This window comes from Erythranthe guttata, chromosome 6 (assembly GCF_056151865.1).
Source record: "Erythranthe guttata isolate IM_541 chromosome 6, IM_541, whole genome shotgun sequence".
NCBI lineage: Eukaryota > Viridiplantae > Streptophyta > Magnoliopsida > Lamiales > Phrymaceae > Erythranthe > Erythranthe guttata.
Window position 1 is genome coordinate 2,775,285 of NC_142538.1, and position 17,561 is coordinate 2,792,845.

Sequence of the window (17,561 nt, forward strand, 5' to 3'; positions counted from 1 at the left end):
CTTTCTCCTCAAATCAAATCCCTAAAACCCCCAATCAAGAAATCAAATTGATAAGAGGCATTATTATCGAACTATACACGAAGCTGCGCACTAATTAAGGTTAAGGGAACACCGATTTAATCCCATAAAAAGAAAATTCCGCTGTCGCCTTTTTATGTTTATGGGAAAATCGATTCCATCTTCTCAAAAACTCCAACAAATTGCTCGCTTCGTCGCTTCCCCCGACAACGGGTCCAATCGCCGTGCTCAATTGAAACCCGCATCCAAGGCCCGACCCATCTCCCCCTCCAACCCGACTGGACCCAGAACCGGTTCGAAGCACCAGCTGAAGGTAGACAATCGGCACATGGAAGCGGCGGAGAACTCGGACCGGCAGCGGATGACGCCGCTGGCTGATGTGGTGGCGGACTGTGTCAAGCGGTGGTTCCAGGATACACTGAAGGAGGCCAAAAACGGCGATACTTCCATGCAGGTACTCGTCGGCCAGATGTACTACAGCGGATATGGGGTTGGTAGAGATTCCCAGAAGGTATGTTCGATTCTTTTCTTTCTTCTTAAATTCGTTAGTGTTTGTTGTTTTTTTTCGTTCTGTTAATGTTTCATATGTATATCCGTTCTATACTGGCTTGTTTGGTTGCTTAAAGTCTTGATCTTTGTGCGAATTTTACGAGGATTTTGTGTGAAAAGATTTAACACATAAGAACCATACAATAATTAGTCAAAAAGAGCACTTCGATTAACTACGATTAGATGTGAAATTTACGGAACTAGATTTAGCCTTTTCCCCCCTATTTAAGTCCTCTGATATAGTTCGTTCTGATTTTCGAATTGTACGAGTAACGAAAACTATTGGTGTATCTATCTAGTTTCTACGATCGGAAACGTGGGATTTTGCTTTGCGTTTGTGTGCAACGAATACTGGAAGTAGTTTAATTTGTGGTGCCTTTTGGTTTCAGGCAAAAGCATGGATTAACAGGGCCTCGAGGACTAGGTCGTCGGTATGGAAAGTAGGTGATAAACATCCAGGTGAGTGATCTTTTTTCGTAATAAAAGCGTTAGTGTTTCCATCTCTTTTACTTTCTTGTTTATTTTTTCGTAATTCGACGTTTTGTGCTTTTGGTCTACAGGATATAATGCCAGTGATTCTGATTCCGATGACCCCAAGGAAGAAGCCAAATAGGATAAACGTGGGGGGTTTACGTAGGTAACGTAATAAACAACAAAGTGAGCTGCATCCTTTTCTTTTCTTGCTATCTGGCTATCGTATATCATTTACTAAACTAATCGAATAAAAGTTTGCCTCGATTGATAATATCTTAGGAGCCTTTCTTTTTCTGTGTTCGTGAATTGCTTTCTGTCTTTACTTGTACGTATTCCGTTATTGTCACTATTGAAATACGTACTCCCCGATGCAGCAAGATAAACAAAGGGTGCATAATAGATTTTTCGTAATAGACATGCATAGTAGATTACATGCGTGCAATTTGATAGACAGGCATAATAGAATATCCTAATACATGAAAGCTAAACTTGAATAAACGATCAAACCAATAACTAAATCTAGTCTTTTTTATCTCCTGGTGTTTGATTAACGATATAGTTATGCGATTTCACAGTACTAACTTATTTGTACAAGTGCATCCTTAATGCTAGAAACGAATAGTGTTGACTTTCTGAACCGCCCTCTTTGTGCTTATGATTTTCTTTTTTCCGTTTTTTTTTGGCAGTGCATCTGTGTGCTGCCTCGATGCCTGTGGCTAACAGGTCTCTGTAAAAGTATTCATAGAATATGGGTTTCAAAGAGCACATTGCTCTTTTAATTATGTCATTTTCTTGATTTTCTTTGCCAGCTACATCACTTCTGAACTGCTGTTTGTATTTTTTTTTTTTGCTTGATGTTTTCTGTAATTGTTGATTTTGCCCTGTCGGTGTTGAAACCATAAAAGGGAAGTAAGAAAAAATGCAACTTTATTCCCCTTTATACCCCCAAGTTTTGTCAATTTCGTGCATTTCAAAGTTATGTTTTTTTCTTTATGGCAGTGTTACTTCGATTTTCATATTCGTATATTCAAGTTTCCCTTGGATTATTCTCCGTGATCTACCAACTTAGAGAGAGTTCAACCCTGAAGGTTAAATACGAGAGGTTTTGTGCCATAACAAATACCTTCGTGTTCGAATCTCCTCAGTTGATTCAAATTAAAAGACATTAAACACATTTAAAAGCAGTGCATTTATTAAATCACAGACAATTATCAAATCTGAAACACTGTACAGCACACTCTCGAAGTTTTGTAAGCACACGAAATTCATAAATTAGTAAAAATCTTACAATTTTACAATATTAATACATGGCTGAATCCTTCCTTGCCAATATTAATTACCATAGCCTCAAGTTACATATAGTACAGTAATAATACAATCACAATCCTTCAATCCAACTGTAGGATATCGCAGGGTTATCTATCTGCCTTCACGCCTATCCTTTCTCCATTCCCATGGCATCTCAGGGTTCGAAGACGCCCATAAACCAATCCGTTTCGCCCGTGCCTCTTTCTCCCACTATACATTCATTCAACCAATCGTGTTAGAGAATATAATTCGAAAAAGGGTTCGATATTAACCAAACAAACAAAACTAGGGTTAGTGATATGATTACCTTATCCAACTCTGGGCGTCTGTCATAGGCTTTATAATGCCATGCTAGCCCCTTCTTCAGCATCGATTCCTACACGCAAAGTATTGGTTTATATACACGTGTGTACAGTGTATGTATAATGTTTATCGAATATACCTACCTGCACAAATATGCCATTGCAATATATGTCTCCTACACATCGACCGTAACGGTCTTCATCAAATACCAAGACTTTTAAACGCTTGTCCTGAACAATTTTCGTTAATTCCTCTTTAGCCGTTTGTCCAAACGGCATTTTGCTCTCTGGTGCATCGATTCCCCTGTTACACATTTCCAATCCAAATGTTATTCTCCCAAGAAAAAAAATAACATCAAATTCGCAACGATGCCATTACCAGTGCCCAACAAAAACCTTAATCTTATTCTGTATTTTTTCGCAAGAGTCTCCTCGTTTTGAATGTTTAGTACCCTGCATGATGAAAAACCCTCATCAACATTGTCTTCTTTTTAACAGAAAAAAAAAATTTAAATAAACACGAAGAAAAAAATTATACCTATATCCCGAAACAATAATTTGTCTGTGAAGTTCATCAGCCTTGTCGTAATTCCTCTGAGAACGAGCTTTTGCTCTTTGAACAGCTGCCGCTTGGACTTCTCTAGGTACACATGAAGATTCCCTAGCCTCGTTTGTGCTAACGTATACAGTTACTGTATCTCCATCTGCCACAGCTTTTGCGTCCACCTATAGAACATTTCATACAATCGAAAAAGTTGCCGATTTCGATTAATGGTGGAAAAAAGTTTAAAAGAAAATGTGTTTTTTTTTTGGTTCTTACAGGTAGAGTATTCAATTCAAATTTGAGTCCCTGCTGGTGTGATGGAGGGGTCACAGTAGTGAGCTCAACCAAAGAATGAGGCGACGGAAGACCGTAAAAAGCCAATAATCCCTATTAACAGAAATCGAATCGAGCATTATAATTCTGACATCAATTTCTCATATAGATGTAGTGTGTAACGACATTATCAGTACCTCAACATCGGCCTTTTGATGTCGCTTCAACGTCAGAATTACAAGCCTTGAAGCTTCTTCAGGTGATTTTGGGGGTGGTTTCGTTTCTCTCCACGCATCAGAGAGTTTCTTGTACCTTCATCAAAATCGCATTAATCAAAAATGAGAATTAGGGATTCATTTTATAATGATAATGGCAGGATTTTTGTTGAAGATTCTGTTAATAATTACTTCACTTTTAAGGACATTTTACTTGGAAATTAAAACTAATTAAAAGTGATTACCAGTTGATTTGGGCTTTTCTGGATGAGACAACATGCTTACCTAATCCTTGAGGAACCTGAAAATAAAAATAAAAAATTAATAATTAATTGAAAGTCAGGTCCACAGAACTCTGAAATAACTCAGAAACTCAGATCGTGCTCAAAGTTGAATCCATGAAATTAAAAAAAAAAAAAAAAAAAAGTGAAATTGAATTGGTTAAAGTTGAAAAGTTCAGGTGGGGAAGAAGATGGGTACCTGGTTGGTGATCTCAAAGTTATAGAGGTCCTGGGCCAGGGCGGAGACGCCGACGTTGTCGGCGGTGACGCCGTGGTGGCCGATCGAGTCGGAGTCGGCCGCAGGTTGGCAGCATTTGCCGTACAGGAATCTCAAAGCATTTCCCATTTATGTAATTTTGGTATGTGATTAATCCTTTGTTTGGGGTTTTAGATTTCTCAGGGGAGAAGAAATATCTCGAGGCTTTCAATTATTGATTGGAGGAAGAGAGCAAAAATTGTACGGTGGAGATCGCTTTGGATTGACTTTTGAATTTGATTGGAGATTACAGTTGAAAATTTGAGAGAGAGAAAAAAAACAACTCCGGAGAAGCAACGACACGCGGCGGTTGTTGTTTGGTTGTCCGATTTTCGAACTTTTTTCTGCTCCACCTTCTCCTCCGGCGGCTCTAACTCTCCGTTGAAGGAGATCTGAACCACGGCGGCGGCGCGTCGCGGTGAAGATGTTAAAGTCAACGTCTATTTCGTTGCTTTTCTCTGAAGCTGAAGATACAATCACATGAGCTTCATCAAAAGATACTTTCAAAAATTCTCTCTCTCTCTCTCTCTCTCTCTCTCTCTCTCTCTCTCTCTCAAAAGTGTATAATTATTAATTTATTACGCCACTGATTACTGATATTGTGTACCAGTGTATTATAATATTGGCTTATTTATGTAATTTTTCTTTAATACAAATATCTCTCTTGATGTTTAAATTGTGTAAATGTAATAAAATTATAAAACCCCACAACAAATTTAGCATAATCAAATTGACTGGTTTAATTTTGTCAAATTTTGTTATTAAATACTAGTATCAAGCCCAATCCACAATCATGTTATACTGTTGCACCTCAGGTTTTGTACATATATCATCTTACAAAATTATGATTTATTTATGTATAAATCACGGCCTTCCCTTAAATTATAAATCGAACATTTACATCATAATTACAGTCACCCCTCAACTATCTATTATCTTACGAAAAAATCATCCAGTTGATAAATTTAGGAGCATTCATTCGGTAAAAATTGTACCAAAATTTTGGTATGCCAAAATTTCACACCGTTTAGCATTTGGTTCGATAAATAACCGGATTACCGAAATTTTATTAAAAATATTTTAAAGGGCAAAGTTCAGTTTGCACCCCTGAATTATGGGGTATGCATCAAAGACCCCCCTGAATTACGAAATGTACCAAAATAGTCCCTCTATTTCCAATTCATTTGTGGTGTGCTAATGTGTCAAGTTGACTTTCTCAAATTAATATTTTTTGACATTTTTACCCCTAACTTGTTATATCTATATGTATAAAAATATACACAATTTATTTTATGTATAAAGATGAATATATTTTGCCCCATAATATTTTATATTTTCTTAAAATATTAATATAGTAAAATATTTAATTTATATTTTCATTTAGTTAATAATATTGTTCTCACACACTCATTATCATCTCCATTGTTTGTCCAAAATTAAGATTTATCTCATAATAAATTTATCGCCTAAGATTAGAATTTTATTTATGAGCTTGTTTTGTCTTTTGAAGAACTCAATTTTGGAGAAAGATAGATGTGCAAAGAACTTATATTGGGGCAAAGAAAAAATAAAAAATAAATATAATATATATAATAGTAATAAGGGTAAAAAGGTAATTTCACGCCCAAAACTAGTAGAGTTAATTTTTTAATGTTTGACTAAAAAAGGCAGGGGCTATTTGGTACGTTTTGTAATTCAGGGGGGTCTTTGATGCATACAACATAATTCAGGGGTGCAAACTGTATTTTCCCCTATTTTAAAATCTGATTTTTTTCTTAAATTAATTTTAGTTTAAATTCTAATATTACATATATAATTATATAAATAAAATAATAATAAAAAACGGAATATTGCACCGAATTATGGGTTTGGTAATGGGCATGTACCAAATTTTCATTCGGTTCAATTCGATAGATTTATAAATCGGATTGAACACCTCTAGGTAAATTTGACACCGTAAGAGTGGACAAGTAAGACAATACGAGGGGTGACTGTAATTATGCAAACAAGAGCGAGCGTTGTTTTCATAATTTGACGTTAACTTAGAGTGGCCGTAAATTGCCATTTATTTATTTATCTTTTGTTTAAAAGAAGAAAAAAAGAAAAATAGCGACTGTTTAAAGAACAACCTAAAACATCCGCAAATGGCAAGAGACAGATTCCAAAAATTGAATTGATGTTAAGATATAGCTGGAAATCACTACCTGGTTAACTCACTGAAAATGAAGTTCAATTAAAAAGAAACAACGGTGTACATTAAAAGAAGGAAAAATGCCCCCTCAATTGTCAACAAAGGTGCTTTCATCAAAGCCAAAATTCCCCCCTATGGAGAAAAAAGAATCACATACCCCTACCCACAACTTCTCATTTAAATGCACAAAATTCCATTTAAAAAATAAATAAATAAATCAATTCATTGTAGCTGCTGCTGCTTCTTCTTCTTCTTCTTCTTCTTCTTCTTCTAGTCTCAAGAAACTCAATCAAATTCAAATTTCTGACCTTCTTTCAACCAAGTTATTTATCAATGGCTAATGTAAGTTCTTACATATCTTGTAATATGATATATATACACACACCAATCTTTTTTCTAATGAAAAGGCGAATGATGACAACAGGTGGTGGAGTTGAAGGTGGGATTGCACTGCGACGAATGCATCAAGAAAATCTTGAAGGCCATCAAGAAAATCGAAGGTATTAATAGTATAATTTCTTTATGAAAAAACCTTAATTCAATAACTAGATTATTACAAGAATTTTCTAATGTGTGTGTGGGTGTGTTTTTTTGCAGATATTGAAACATATGATGTGGATAGACAGTTAAACAAGGTGATTGTCACAGGGAATGTGACAACTGCAGAGGTTATTAGAGCACTTAACAAAATAGGGAAGCAAGCTAATACTTGGAATGAAGAACATTCACCAAATGCCAATTAAACAAAATTAATATACATTAATTATTATTAGCTTTTATTCCTTTTTTTTTTTTGATAATTAGCTTTTAATCCTTTATTTCTGTATTAGTTACATTGTTAAGCTTTTCTACTTATTTTATTATTGTTAGAATTAGAACCAATCCGAATCAAGAAGCAAATAAAAAGCGCCGAGATTTATTTTTACTCAATATGAACAGAAAACGCTACTTGAAAGTTAGAAGCTAAGGTGAAAAGTCGTGCTAAATTGTACAGGAAAAAAGCTCCTAACTGATTATTCTTTATTTCGACTCACTGAGTCATAAACTCGACTCACTCTAGCGCGGCTGCTGGATCGGCCTAGGGTTCACCCTCATGCTCACAAATTTGGGCGATTTCTCGCAGTACCTCGGCATCTCCGCCACACCACGCGGCTTCCGCCACTTCAACCACCCCAGCGCCACCAGATCCATATTTCCTTCTTTCCCTGCAAAAAAAACAAATTTAAGACCGAGAATGGCGTCAGTAACTGAGTCCACTCGGGCGAGACGAATCTGAAATTGATTATAGTGGAGCACTTGCCTTTGGTGAAAGCTTCGGTGATGGCGCTGCTGTCGCCGTGGACTTCGTCGTCGTCGTCGTCGCCGCCGGTGATATCGAGAAAGAGTGATTCGATTTGGGGATCTGAGAAGCACTCGCGCAGCCAGTAGTCGCGGAACCATGGTGAGGAGTGGACGAGGTCCCACCACTGGTCGGAGAAGTCCTCCACCGTACGGTACGCCGACGGCACGAACATCGGCGCGTTCGGATTGAGGGCTGACGTCGCCATTTTTTTTTTTTTTGCACACAGTCTCTGCACGAACTAAATCAGAGTTAATTACGTACACACATTCACTATACACAATACGAATACGCAAAAATATAAATGTGTGTGTGTGTGTGAGAGAGAGAGAGAGAGAGAGAGAGAGAGAGAGAGACTTGGAGCTTGGAGAAATCGTTGTTGATCGAAGTCAAGAAGAAGAGGTGAGAGTGGGAGTGTGCGACTGTGATTATATATAGACACGTAGATTTGGGTTGGGGCTGCGAGTCACGTGCGTAGATTGAACTATTAATGCGAGGAAAAAAAAAGTATAGATTTAACATTAAATTTTATTTATATCTAATGAGGAAAAATCCAATTATATGTTAAAAAAAATGATTTAATTTATTAGGATTTAATAAATTTATATACATTATTTCCAAAGGCAGAATTAATTTATTATTTCTTTAGGACAAGGCAGCAGTGCAGGTACACCTTAAACCAAAAAAACTGACGCCATGCTTCCATTTGTCCTTATCCATAACTATCATCACACGTCATCGTTCTCATCCTTTTACTCTCATTAATCCCTAATTTAATAATTGGACCAAAGGAGGTTAGTAACGTATCCGATACTAATTAAAATCTACAATAAAAACTTTGGCCCAAAAGCATCTTTATATGAACTAAAAGCCCAATAAAACTCAACAAATTAAAGCAAAATTCTTATAGGCTCCTTTGGATGTGAAAATATGATTACCTAATGTATAATTTATGCAATTTTATGACAATTCAATTGTATAATTAAATTATAATTTATAAGAAATTCAATAAATAAAATTTCATAAGAAATCATTTTTCTTCATAATATCCGATAAAATTCAAAAATTTAATTAATTACAATTTATCGTCATAAATTCCTTCTATTTCCGAGAAGTTAGATGTTACACCCGCTTATTTACACTATGTGAATGTTAACCCTAGCACACATACACATGTGTGTCTGATTATGTGTTGATCTACGGTTAACAATCACCCGGTGTAGCATCTGATTTCGCTTTTGTGTAGGCATAATATCTTCTTCTTTCATACTTTTATTTATAGTAAGTAAATATATAAATATAGATATACACTACATATTCACAAAAAACAAAGACAAAATGGCTATTATGGAAGTATGATAAAGAAAGGAAAACAAATGTGTACCTCGTACAATACCTAACATATGTCAAAAGACACCACAACACAAGGCAAACCTCCCATTCTTCTCAACTGTGTTACACACTCATATGAGTGGCGATGGAGTATGTGTGTTTTTGTGTGTGTGAGAGAGAAACAGAAATTTCACTCAACCTCTTTTTTTCTTCTATCTTTTCTCCACTTACTATCTCGCCTGAAACAAAGAATTAGTCACCCTTAAAACTACAAAAAGAAAAACAAAATTAAAGAAAAAATCATAAACAGGGAAAATATATATTGTTGTAATGGCAACTGATGATGTCTCATCAGGGGACAAACACATTGTGTGTCAATATAAAGACAACATATCAAGCTTCGGTTTCTGGATAAGGCACAATACCCTAAACTACGCTCTTCCTCTTATTCTTCTACAGCTTTCCGCGATTTCTGTTGTCTCTATTCTCATCGAAATCTGTCTCCGCCCTCTCGGACAATCATCCATCGTCGCACAAATTCTCGTAAGACAACAAAAAAAAAACAAAAAAAACTCGTTGTTATCGTATCATGCATGCATGCATGCATGTGGTTTTGTTGTGTTTGATTTTGTTACAAATGTTTGATTTTCTAGGGAGGCATACTATTCGGGCCTTCGGTGCTCGGGCACCAACGCCTCATGGGGTCGGAATTGTTCCCGGCGAGGAGCATCATGACGCTCGAGACCGCCGCCTCCTTCGGCATCATGTTCTTCCTCTTCGCGATCGGCGTAAGGACCGACACCACGATGATACTACGGCCGGGGCGGGAGCCCCTCGTCATCGGCATCTCAGTAATGATCATAACCCTGTTCTTCTCGGTCTCGCTCGCCTTTGCTCTGAAAGCCTGCGTCAAGATGGACGACTCGCTCGCCCGGGCGCTCCCGTTCATCGGCATATCCCAGTGCCTGACGCCATTCTCCAACGTCTCGTGCCTCCTCATCGAGCTCAAGCTCGCCAGCAGCGACCTCGGCCGCCTCGCCTGCTCCACTGCCATCCTCTGCGACATCATGGGCATGATCATCCTCATGCTGCTCTTCGCGATACTGCAGTCAAGCTACGACCTGATGAAATCGATACTGTCCATCGGTTCGGCGGTTATGTTTGTGTTCTTCATGGTGTTCATCACCGGGCCGCTCGTGAGGAAGACCGTGAAGAGGATACCCACGGGGAAGCCATTGGGGGACCAGTACGTGTTCCTGTGTTTCGCCGGCGTTCTTCTGACCGGGTTTATCACGGAATTACTCGGCCAGCATTTTATGTTCGGCCCGATAGTCCTGGGGTTGATCGTCCCCGACGGACCCCCGTTCGGCGCGCCGATTATCTCCAAACTCGATTTGCCCGTCGGCAAGTTTTTCTACCCGACATTCCTCACGACGAGTGGGATAAAGACGAACATCTTCACGATCGATCTACAGTCCTTGTGGATTACTTCGTTGTTGATCTTCTCCGCTTGCATTATCAAAATCGGTGCCGTGATGTTCGCATCGCGGTTCTTGAACATCGACTTCCACGACTCGATTATAATCGGACTCATTCTCAATGCAAGAGGGGTCTGTGAACTTCTGATGTACAACTTGTGGAGGGATGGTGGGGTAAGTAATGTATATATATATATATATATATATATATATATATATATATATATATATATATATATATATATATATATATATATATATATATATATTAACAAACTCTGTTTGTTAATTACAGATTCTATCAGATCAGGAGTTTGCTCTGACAGTTATATCAGTTGTTGGAGTGACGGCAATCGTAACGCCGTTGATCAAACTACTCTACGATCCTATGAAACGGCACGTCCCACTGAAGCGGCGGACGATCCAGCACTCGAAGCGCGAAGCTGAGCTGAGGATACTCGTCTGCATACACAACGCGGACAACGTGCCTTCGATCATCAACGTCCTGGAGGCCTCGCACGCGACGGAGGTGAGCCCGATCGCGGTGATAGCGGTCCTCCTGGAAGAGCTGGTGGGGCGGGCCACGCACATGCTGGTGGCCCACCAGTCGACGCGGACGCTGCAGCCCAACAACTCGAGGTCGGGCCACATCATCAACGCGCTGCGGCAGTACGAGCTCTGCAACGAGAGCTGCGTCACCATCCAGTCGTTCAGCGCCATCTCGCACTTCGAGATGGTGCAGGACGACATCTACCGCGTGGCACTCGACCAGAACGCCAACATCGTGATCCTCCCGTTCCACAAGCACTGGGAGATCGACGGCTCGATCGGGTCCGTGAACCGGAACGTGCAAGGGATGAACATCAAGGTCATGGAGAAGGCGCCGTGCTCGGTCGGGATCCTCGTCGACCGAGGGATCCTAACCGGGTCGATGTCGATACTCAACAACCAGTCGATCTTCCACGTGGCGGTGATCTACATTGGCGGTCCCGACGACGCGGAGTCGCTGTGCTACGGGTCCCGCATGGGGGCCCACAGCAACGTGACGCTGTCGATAATCAGGTTCCTGCTATACGGGAGCGATTCGGCTAGAGAGAGAATGAAGGACAACAACTTGATCGACGAGGTGAGGCAGGCGAACATGGAGAATCAGAACTTCAAGTTCCAGGAGCAGGTGGTGAAGGACGGCGTCGGGCTGGCGGCGTCGCTGCGGAGTTTGGAGAACAGCTTTGATTTGCTGATTGTGGGGAGGAACCACCAGGCGTCGGAGATATTGATGGGGCTCGGCGCGTGGAGCGAGTGCCCGGAGCTTGGGGTGGTGGGGGACATATTGTCGTCGCCGGACTTTGGCAGCACCGCCTCCGTGCTGGTGGTGCAGCAGCAGAGACTGAATGGGGATAAGCTGATGAATAGGATGATGAAGCCGGTGGTGATTAGCCACGAAGCCGGCCATGAATCGAGACCCGCCGACGACCAGCCTGCAATTATCGAGCATGAAGCTAGGTGGGATTTGCCCTAAAATAGATACATAGATAGATAGACACATAGATAGATACAGGGCTTTTTGTATGTATAGCACAACTTGTAACTCGTTAACGTTTTTAGCAATGAATGTTTAATTTGTACATAAAAAAAAGGAGTTTGAATTCAAGAATGGTCCCTGAGTTCAATTTCCTGAAAACAAATAAATGCTGTTTTATTTATTTATTTATTTAATTACTGCATCAATTGAAGAGTACAACACAGACGTTGACTTTTGCTCAAACAATGAGTTCTCTTCCTCTGAAAATAGGTATAATTGGGTTCGGCCCTTTTGCCCAATTCTTGGTGAAGACGATGATTAAACAAGGGCATTCAATTAGGGCGAATTCGAGATCAGATTACACAGATCTCTGCAATCAATTGGGCATCTCATTTTTCAGGTAACGTATTTAATTCTTTTTCTGATTAGTATATAATGTATTTCATTTTGATACGTACAGATGAGAGTGTATGTATTACTTAACAGTGATACGACGGCGTTTATTGAATCGGAGAATGATGTAATAATGCTTTGCACATCAATCCTTTCTCTGTCGAAAGTGATCAAATCGCTGCCGTTGGATTGCTTGAAACAGCCAACTCTGTTTGTTGATGTTCTGTCGGTGAAAGAACACCCCAGAGAGCTTATGCTGCAAGTATGCAATTAAAAAAATTAATAATAAATAATAAATAAATCATAATTATCTCATTAATGCATTTTTAGGCTCGTTAATTACATTTTTATTTTCTTGGATCAATTTTGTGAAAAGGTTTTGCCTCCTGATTCGGATGTTTTGTGCACGCATCCGATGTTCGGGCCGGAGAGCGGGAGAGACGGGTGGAAAGATCTTAGTTTCATGTACGATAAAGTTCGAGTAACGAACGAAGCTACATGCTCGAGCTTCTTGCAGATTTTCGCAACTGAGGTTGGATAATAGTTTTATTACATATGTACATTATTATAATGTCTGAAAATTCGATTTTTTGAAGCTGATTTGTTTTTTATTACGCAGGGTTGCAAAATGATGGAGATGACTTGTGAAGAGCACGACGAGTTATCGGCCAGAAGTCAATTCATTACACACACCGTTGGCAGGTATTTTTATTCATCACCTTCGTAAAAGAAATAAACAAGAACATAGGTTACTAAATAACCGTAGAAAACATTTCTTGATATACGGACAGGGTTTTGGCCGAAATGGAAATCGAGTCGACACCCATTGACACGAAAGGATTTCAGAAGCTAGTTCAAGTGGTATAATAAACATGCGTACTTAATTTGTACTTGAGTACGATTTTAACTAGCATGCTAATAACGAGAGATTACATGCAGAAAGAGAGTGCGTCGAGAGATAGCTTTGATCTTTTTAGTGGCTTGTTTATCCATAACAGGTTCGCCAAACAGCAGGTATAGATCGGCTCTTCATTAATCGGTTTTTTTCTTTTAAAATTCAAGTTGATAAATCTGATTTACATTGATAACATATGTAGCTGATGAACATCGAACTTGCATTAGAGACAATTAAGCAACAGCTGGTTAAGAAGACGAACGAGGAGGATTCCGAGCAGAGCTAAATCACTTTCCTGGTGATCATTGCATTTGTTTTATTTGTAATTTAAACATCGATTCTTCGGAATTTTTTAGCGAAAAGATTCCCTAATTTATATCTTTAAATTCTGTCTGGAAGGAAGAATAAGTAACAGGTATATTGAACTGTATGCAAGTATGTGCCATTGATGACATAGGTGTGGTTCTGTTTCCTACATTCTGTACTATTATATATAACTTAGGCCCGGATTTTGTGACGGTACAAATTTAAATTAAATTTATAAAAAAAAAATAGGTACCGAAAGCACAAGTTTCTATTGCTTGTTCGTTTCATCGATCGTGGTGGTATCTTCTACAACATTGCATTCCGATGCAGTATTAGTTGAAGGATCTGGAATTTGAGACTGAACTTCTTCGTTCTTTCGAGACTGCAGCCCTGTATACCGTGCAAGATCGATCCATTGCTGCAGAAAAATAATAAAGATTGGCATCAGTTTATCATTATACTACTATACATAAAAAGAACAGCCACTTTTTTTGTAATGTAATTTATTAAATTAGAATTTTACACAAACTTAAAGATAATGAAAAAATTCAAGATTTTAACAGTTTTCCGAACCTGGGTTCCCCAGTAAGAGTTGATTGTTCGAGCCACAAAAGATATCATATTCACAAGTAATGTCTGGTCAGAGAACTGCTCCGAAATTCTATGCTCCACAATTCCGGCAATAAACTGTAAGAAAAATAAGAGAACATTATTTCCGTTATGTTAAATACAGATTCAAAAAAATAGCAGAAAAATCTTAGTCGCTCACTTGATAACGTAGATTAGCCGATGTTCCAAGAAAGGAAGCATACACGAATGCTGTTTTCAGTACAGGGGACCGTCTATTCCCTTGCTTGTTATCAAAACTTGAACTAAGAAGCTTCCGTATTGCATACAGTACATTGGAGGAAGCTACTGCACCGATGCTGGAAATAAATCCAACCCCAGCAAGTTTAAACCCTCCGACAAATACTGATGCAATTCTGTGATTCAAATTCCAGTCCTTCCCTGCAAGATTTTTCTGAAACGCATTATCCGGAATTGAGCCAAGAAGATCTTTTAATGCCTCCACGCTGCCAGGTGGATTCATGTCGTCGACATTCGAGAGGAATGACAATGTGGGCGCTGGAAGCCACACTGTGAAAAAGTCAACGACTATTCCCCTAAGCGTATCTGTGACAACATAATCGATCTCTTCGAAGAAATTCTCTTTACGCTTCTGGTACTGTGCTAATAGAGTAGTTGTGATTGAGATTGTTTCTTCTATGGCTAATCTTTGTAGGAATCTTGGATCTGCCAGTAATCTCTCTCTGAAACCCTGTGCATTGAGACCACATAGTCAACCACAAATATGAGAATCATAATCAGCAAAAAGATCGAGGGGACTCAATAGTGTACCTGGAATCGGTTAGTCAATTCTGAGATAAGAGGATATTTCTCCAGATCGAAGAAGTTTTGAAGAACTTCTGGTGATACGAGACCAAGATCAAGTCCGTTTTGAAGGTCCTGACAAGCACATAAAATTTGTCTCAATATTGTGAAGTGAGACGTACAAACTGGACAACAAGAATCTTTACACAACTTTTCGGCTTGTAAGCAAAACTCCAAAAGGGCAAATGTCTCAAAGACCATTTGATGCTCAAAAAAGGAAAAAAAATATAGGGATGAATTTTGATGTTCCACCTCTTGGGATGCGAAAATGCACCCCGGAGATAGAAGAATCGTATGAGAGTGTCGATAAAGTGACACATAGCAATAAAAAAACATAACCATTCGATGCCTATGGATTGCCTATGGTTGACATATGAGAGAATCATATGATTTTTTATTTTAAATTAAAAATCATTTGATGCCTATGGTTGCAGCAAATGAATTTATAAAGGTATCAAAATACTACGCTAAACATCAAATGATTTTTTTACAACGGAATGTGAAACTTGTGCATTCGAATTGCTCGAACGTGAAAAAACAGCTTAGATTTTTTTTTTTCTGACCTGGGGTAAGGCATCTCTTTTTCTGCCAGCTGCATTCATAACGCGAGCAATTTCAGCACGATCGAAGCAATTTCTATTGCAAGTTCTTGCTGCAGAATACCACAAGAAATCTGCAATCGGGACCTCGCCTTCCCTTCGTATGTACTGTCTCTCCGGGTCGAGTAAAATCACCACTTGATTCTTCTTCTGCATTTTCCTCGAAATCCTTGCTGGCAGCCCAGTTCCCCTGGACCCATACGTGACATGGCTAGCACCTGTTACTACAACAAGCATGCCAGTGGACCCCACATCGGACACAGCTTGTAATATAATCTGCGACATTGTGTAATCCTCAACAGCTCTTGCTTGTACTGAAAGATACGACATTGGGCCAAATGTGGCAGACTGATTGGGAAAATTGTTGTCCATTGATGATCTCCGAGAGATGGAAGGGAAACCCGAGATGAAGCCCGAGCCAGCTGGCGGAGCATATTTTTTACGATCGACTTTAGAAAGACCAAGAACACCTTCAGCTTGAACTGTTCTTAGAACCTACTCAAACCAATATAAAGTCAAGAAAAATATTTTACGATCACAGCGATAATTTACGAAAATTTTAGTACCTCAAGTGGGACCCCACAAGCAACAAGCCGAATCCCATTATTGGTGCAGTAAGTCAACAGAGGCTCGTATTCTTGCCACCGCTGAGGTGGCCAATGTTTTACGAATGATTTTAGGGTTTGTCCGTCAATCCTGCCCACAACTAACAAACTATGAAGACAAGATTCGGCAGTGTTACGAATATTAAAGGGACTTCGTGGAGACTATGAGATCCATCACCAACATAAATGGGATAGTAACAAAGAAAAATCGTGTACCGTATCTGTAACAATAGAACATATAAACACTTCTATGCCTCGAAATATCACAGAGTAAATCATTGAAATTCGATAACGATTTTGCATATCAATGGAAATATAAATAAAGAAAACTACTGAATCCAAGTAAATACTCTATTTCAGTAGCAATTTTAAAGAGTTTAATGAACTGATTGAGTGAGAAAATAATCAAACCTTTTATCCATGTACTGATTGAGCTGTTCCTGTAAGTTGCAGGGAAAAGCTTCCAATGCCAAAGCAATAGGCCGATCGGATTCCACGCATCTCTTGTTCAGCTTTTTCACAATTTCAAGCTCCAACTCTTTATCATCGGGAACTGGAACCTGCTCCGCCTCTGCTAAATACACGACCCGCGCATCCAGCATCTTCTCCCACACCTTGCTCTTGTCTTTTCCCAACGCCATCGGCTCTCCAATCACCGTCGCGTCGTAAATCCTCGAATTAATCACCTCTTCCTTCGCCGCCGGATCCGCGGCGGCCTCCTCCTGCGAGCCAACTGCCGCCTGCTGCGGTGGCTGCGGAATCTGCGCTCCGCCTTCCAAAGCCGGCTTGTCGTCGGCCTTCGCCACCGCGGTACGGAGGGCATAAGCTCCCAGGGCGAGGAGCGGGGTAATTAGGACATCTCGACGCTTCGGCGCACGTGCTTCGCCGGAATGTTCGGGAAGGCGGCGGCAGCAACGCGGAACGCTGACGTGGCGTCGGCGAGTGATGCAATTTTTGTAAGTATTGGGAATTAAATAGAATCCCTGGGGTTTAACCGTCAAAATCTGGGGCTCCATTTTTTTCTCTCTCTACCGAGTGAGCTGAACGCAATTTTTTACATTAATTCCGTCAACGGCGAGATCCAACGGGAAGAAAGATTTTATTATTTTTCGAAAATTTGCTGACGTGGAAAATATGTGGCATCAGCAAACATGTGGATAGCGATAAACAGCCATCAGTCCATCACTGTGTCAAGGTACAACTCATTATGCATTAGCGTATTGCGCGTGTTGTACCTTTCAATTTTCCTG

The 17,561-nt window shown here is 39.6% G+C and overlaps 7 protein-coding genes across 12 annotated transcripts; 4 read left to right on the top strand and 3 right to left on the bottom strand.

Annotated features, from left to right (window-relative positions):
- LOC105977942 (uncharacterized) lies at nucleotides 1-1,981 on the top strand. Of its 2 annotated transcripts, none has more exons than XM_013003342.2 (4): nucleotides 1-529; nucleotides 957-1,026; nucleotides 1,128-1,204; nucleotides 1,728-1,981. In XM_013003342.2, the coding sequence occupies exons 1-3, from the start codon at nucleotides 155-157 to the stop codon at nucleotides 1,178-1,180; spliced, it is 498 nt and encodes a 165-aa protein (XP_012858796.2). In that variant the 5' UTR covers nucleotides 1-154; the 3' UTR covers nucleotides 1,181-1,204; nucleotides 1,728-1,981. The 2 variants fall into 2 exon arrangements, with proteins under 2 accessions (XP_012858796.2, XP_012858797.2); XM_013003343.2 differs by having other exon boundaries at nucleotides 11-529; nucleotides 1,128-1,224.
- Nucleotides 1,982-2,287: 306 nt separating this feature from the next.
- On the bottom strand, nucleotides 2,288-4,886 carry LOC105977903 (staphylococcal-like nuclease CAN2). The gene is made up of 9 exons (XM_013003297.2): nucleotides 4,164-4,886; nucleotides 3,929-3,984; nucleotides 3,666-3,780; nucleotides 3,472-3,582; nucleotides 3,190-3,377; nucleotides 3,048-3,104; nucleotides 2,796-2,955; nucleotides 2,657-2,725; nucleotides 2,288-2,559 (listed from the first exon to the last, which is right to left on the bottom strand). Exons 1-9 carry the CDS (start codon nucleotides 4,308-4,310, stop codon nucleotides 2,461-2,463), a joined length of 1,002 nt encoding a protein of 333 aa, XP_012858751.2. The 5' UTR covers nucleotides 4,311-4,886; the 3' UTR covers nucleotides 2,288-2,460.
- A 1,542-nt stretch (nucleotides 4,887-6,428) lies between these two features.
- LOC105977990 (protein EARLY RESPONSIVE TO DEHYDRATION 15) lies at nucleotides 6,429-8,256 on the bottom strand. Of its 5 annotated transcripts, XM_088819423.1 has the most exons (4): nucleotides 8,108-8,247; nucleotides 7,712-7,991; nucleotides 7,446-7,616; nucleotides 6,429-6,722 (listed from the first exon to the last, which is right to left on the bottom strand). In XM_088819423.1, exons 2-3 carry the CDS (start codon nucleotides 7,956-7,958, stop codon nucleotides 7,468-7,470), a joined length of 396 nt encoding a protein of 131 aa, XP_088675549.1. In that variant the 5' UTR covers nucleotides 7,959-7,991; nucleotides 8,108-8,247; the 3' UTR covers nucleotides 6,429-6,722; nucleotides 7,446-7,467. The 5 variants fall into 5 exon arrangements, with proteins under 5 accessions (XP_088675549.1, XP_012858848.2, XP_088675548.1 ...); XM_013003394.2 differs by lacking the exon at nucleotides 6,429-6,722 and having other exon boundaries at nucleotides 7,300-7,616; nucleotides 7,712-7,982; nucleotides 8,108-8,256; XM_088819422.1 differs by lacking the exon at nucleotides 6,429-6,722 and having other exon boundaries at nucleotides 7,300-7,616; nucleotides 8,108-8,246.
- On the top strand, nucleotides 6,615-7,632 carry LOC105977991 (Heavy metal transport/detoxification superfamily protein). The gene is made up of 3 exons (XM_013003396.2): nucleotides 6,615-6,753; nucleotides 6,836-6,911; nucleotides 7,009-7,632. Exons 1-3 carry the CDS (start codon nucleotides 6,745-6,747, stop codon nucleotides 7,152-7,154), a joined length of 231 nt encoding a protein of 76 aa, XP_012858850.2. The 5' UTR covers nucleotides 6,615-6,744; the 3' UTR covers nucleotides 7,155-7,632.
- A 669-nt stretch (nucleotides 8,257-8,925) lies between the features above and the next one.
- On the top strand, nucleotides 8,926-12,298 carry LOC105977377 (cation/H(+) antiporter 15). Its single transcript, XM_013002678.2, has 3 exons — nucleotides 8,926-9,625; nucleotides 9,736-10,734; nucleotides 10,856-12,298. Exons 1-3 carry the CDS (start codon nucleotides 9,413-9,415, stop codon nucleotides 12,077-12,079), a joined length of 2,436 nt encoding a protein of 811 aa, XP_012858132.1. The 5' UTR covers nucleotides 8,926-9,412; the 3' UTR covers nucleotides 12,080-12,298.
- A 29-nt stretch (nucleotides 12,299-12,327) lies between these two features.
- LOC105977769 (arogenate dehydrogenase 1, chloroplastic) lies at nucleotides 12,328-13,865 on the top strand. Its single transcript, XM_013003138.2, has 7 exons — nucleotides 12,328-12,482; nucleotides 12,569-12,737; nucleotides 12,852-13,007; nucleotides 13,095-13,177; nucleotides 13,267-13,336; nucleotides 13,415-13,489; nucleotides 13,573-13,865. The coding sequence occupies exons 1-7, from the start codon at nucleotides 12,328-12,330 to the stop codon at nucleotides 13,654-13,656; spliced, it is 792 nt and encodes a 263-aa protein (XP_012858592.2). The 3' UTR covers nucleotides 13,657-13,865.
- Nucleotides 13,764-17,539, bottom strand: LOC105977767 (DUF399 family protein, putative (DUF399 and DUF3411)). The gene is made up of 7 exons (XM_013003137.2): nucleotides 16,723-17,539; nucleotides 16,273-16,402; nucleotides 15,671-16,201; nucleotides 15,075-15,182; nucleotides 14,446-14,994; nucleotides 14,250-14,363; nucleotides 13,764-14,094 (listed from the first exon to the last, which is right to left on the bottom strand). The coding sequence occupies exons 1-7, from the start codon at nucleotides 17,325-17,327 to the stop codon at nucleotides 13,945-13,947; spliced, it is 2,187 nt and encodes a 728-aa protein (XP_012858591.2). The 5' UTR covers nucleotides 17,328-17,539; the 3' UTR covers nucleotides 13,764-13,944.
- Between the last annotated feature and the right edge of the window lie 22 nt (nucleotides 17,540-17,561).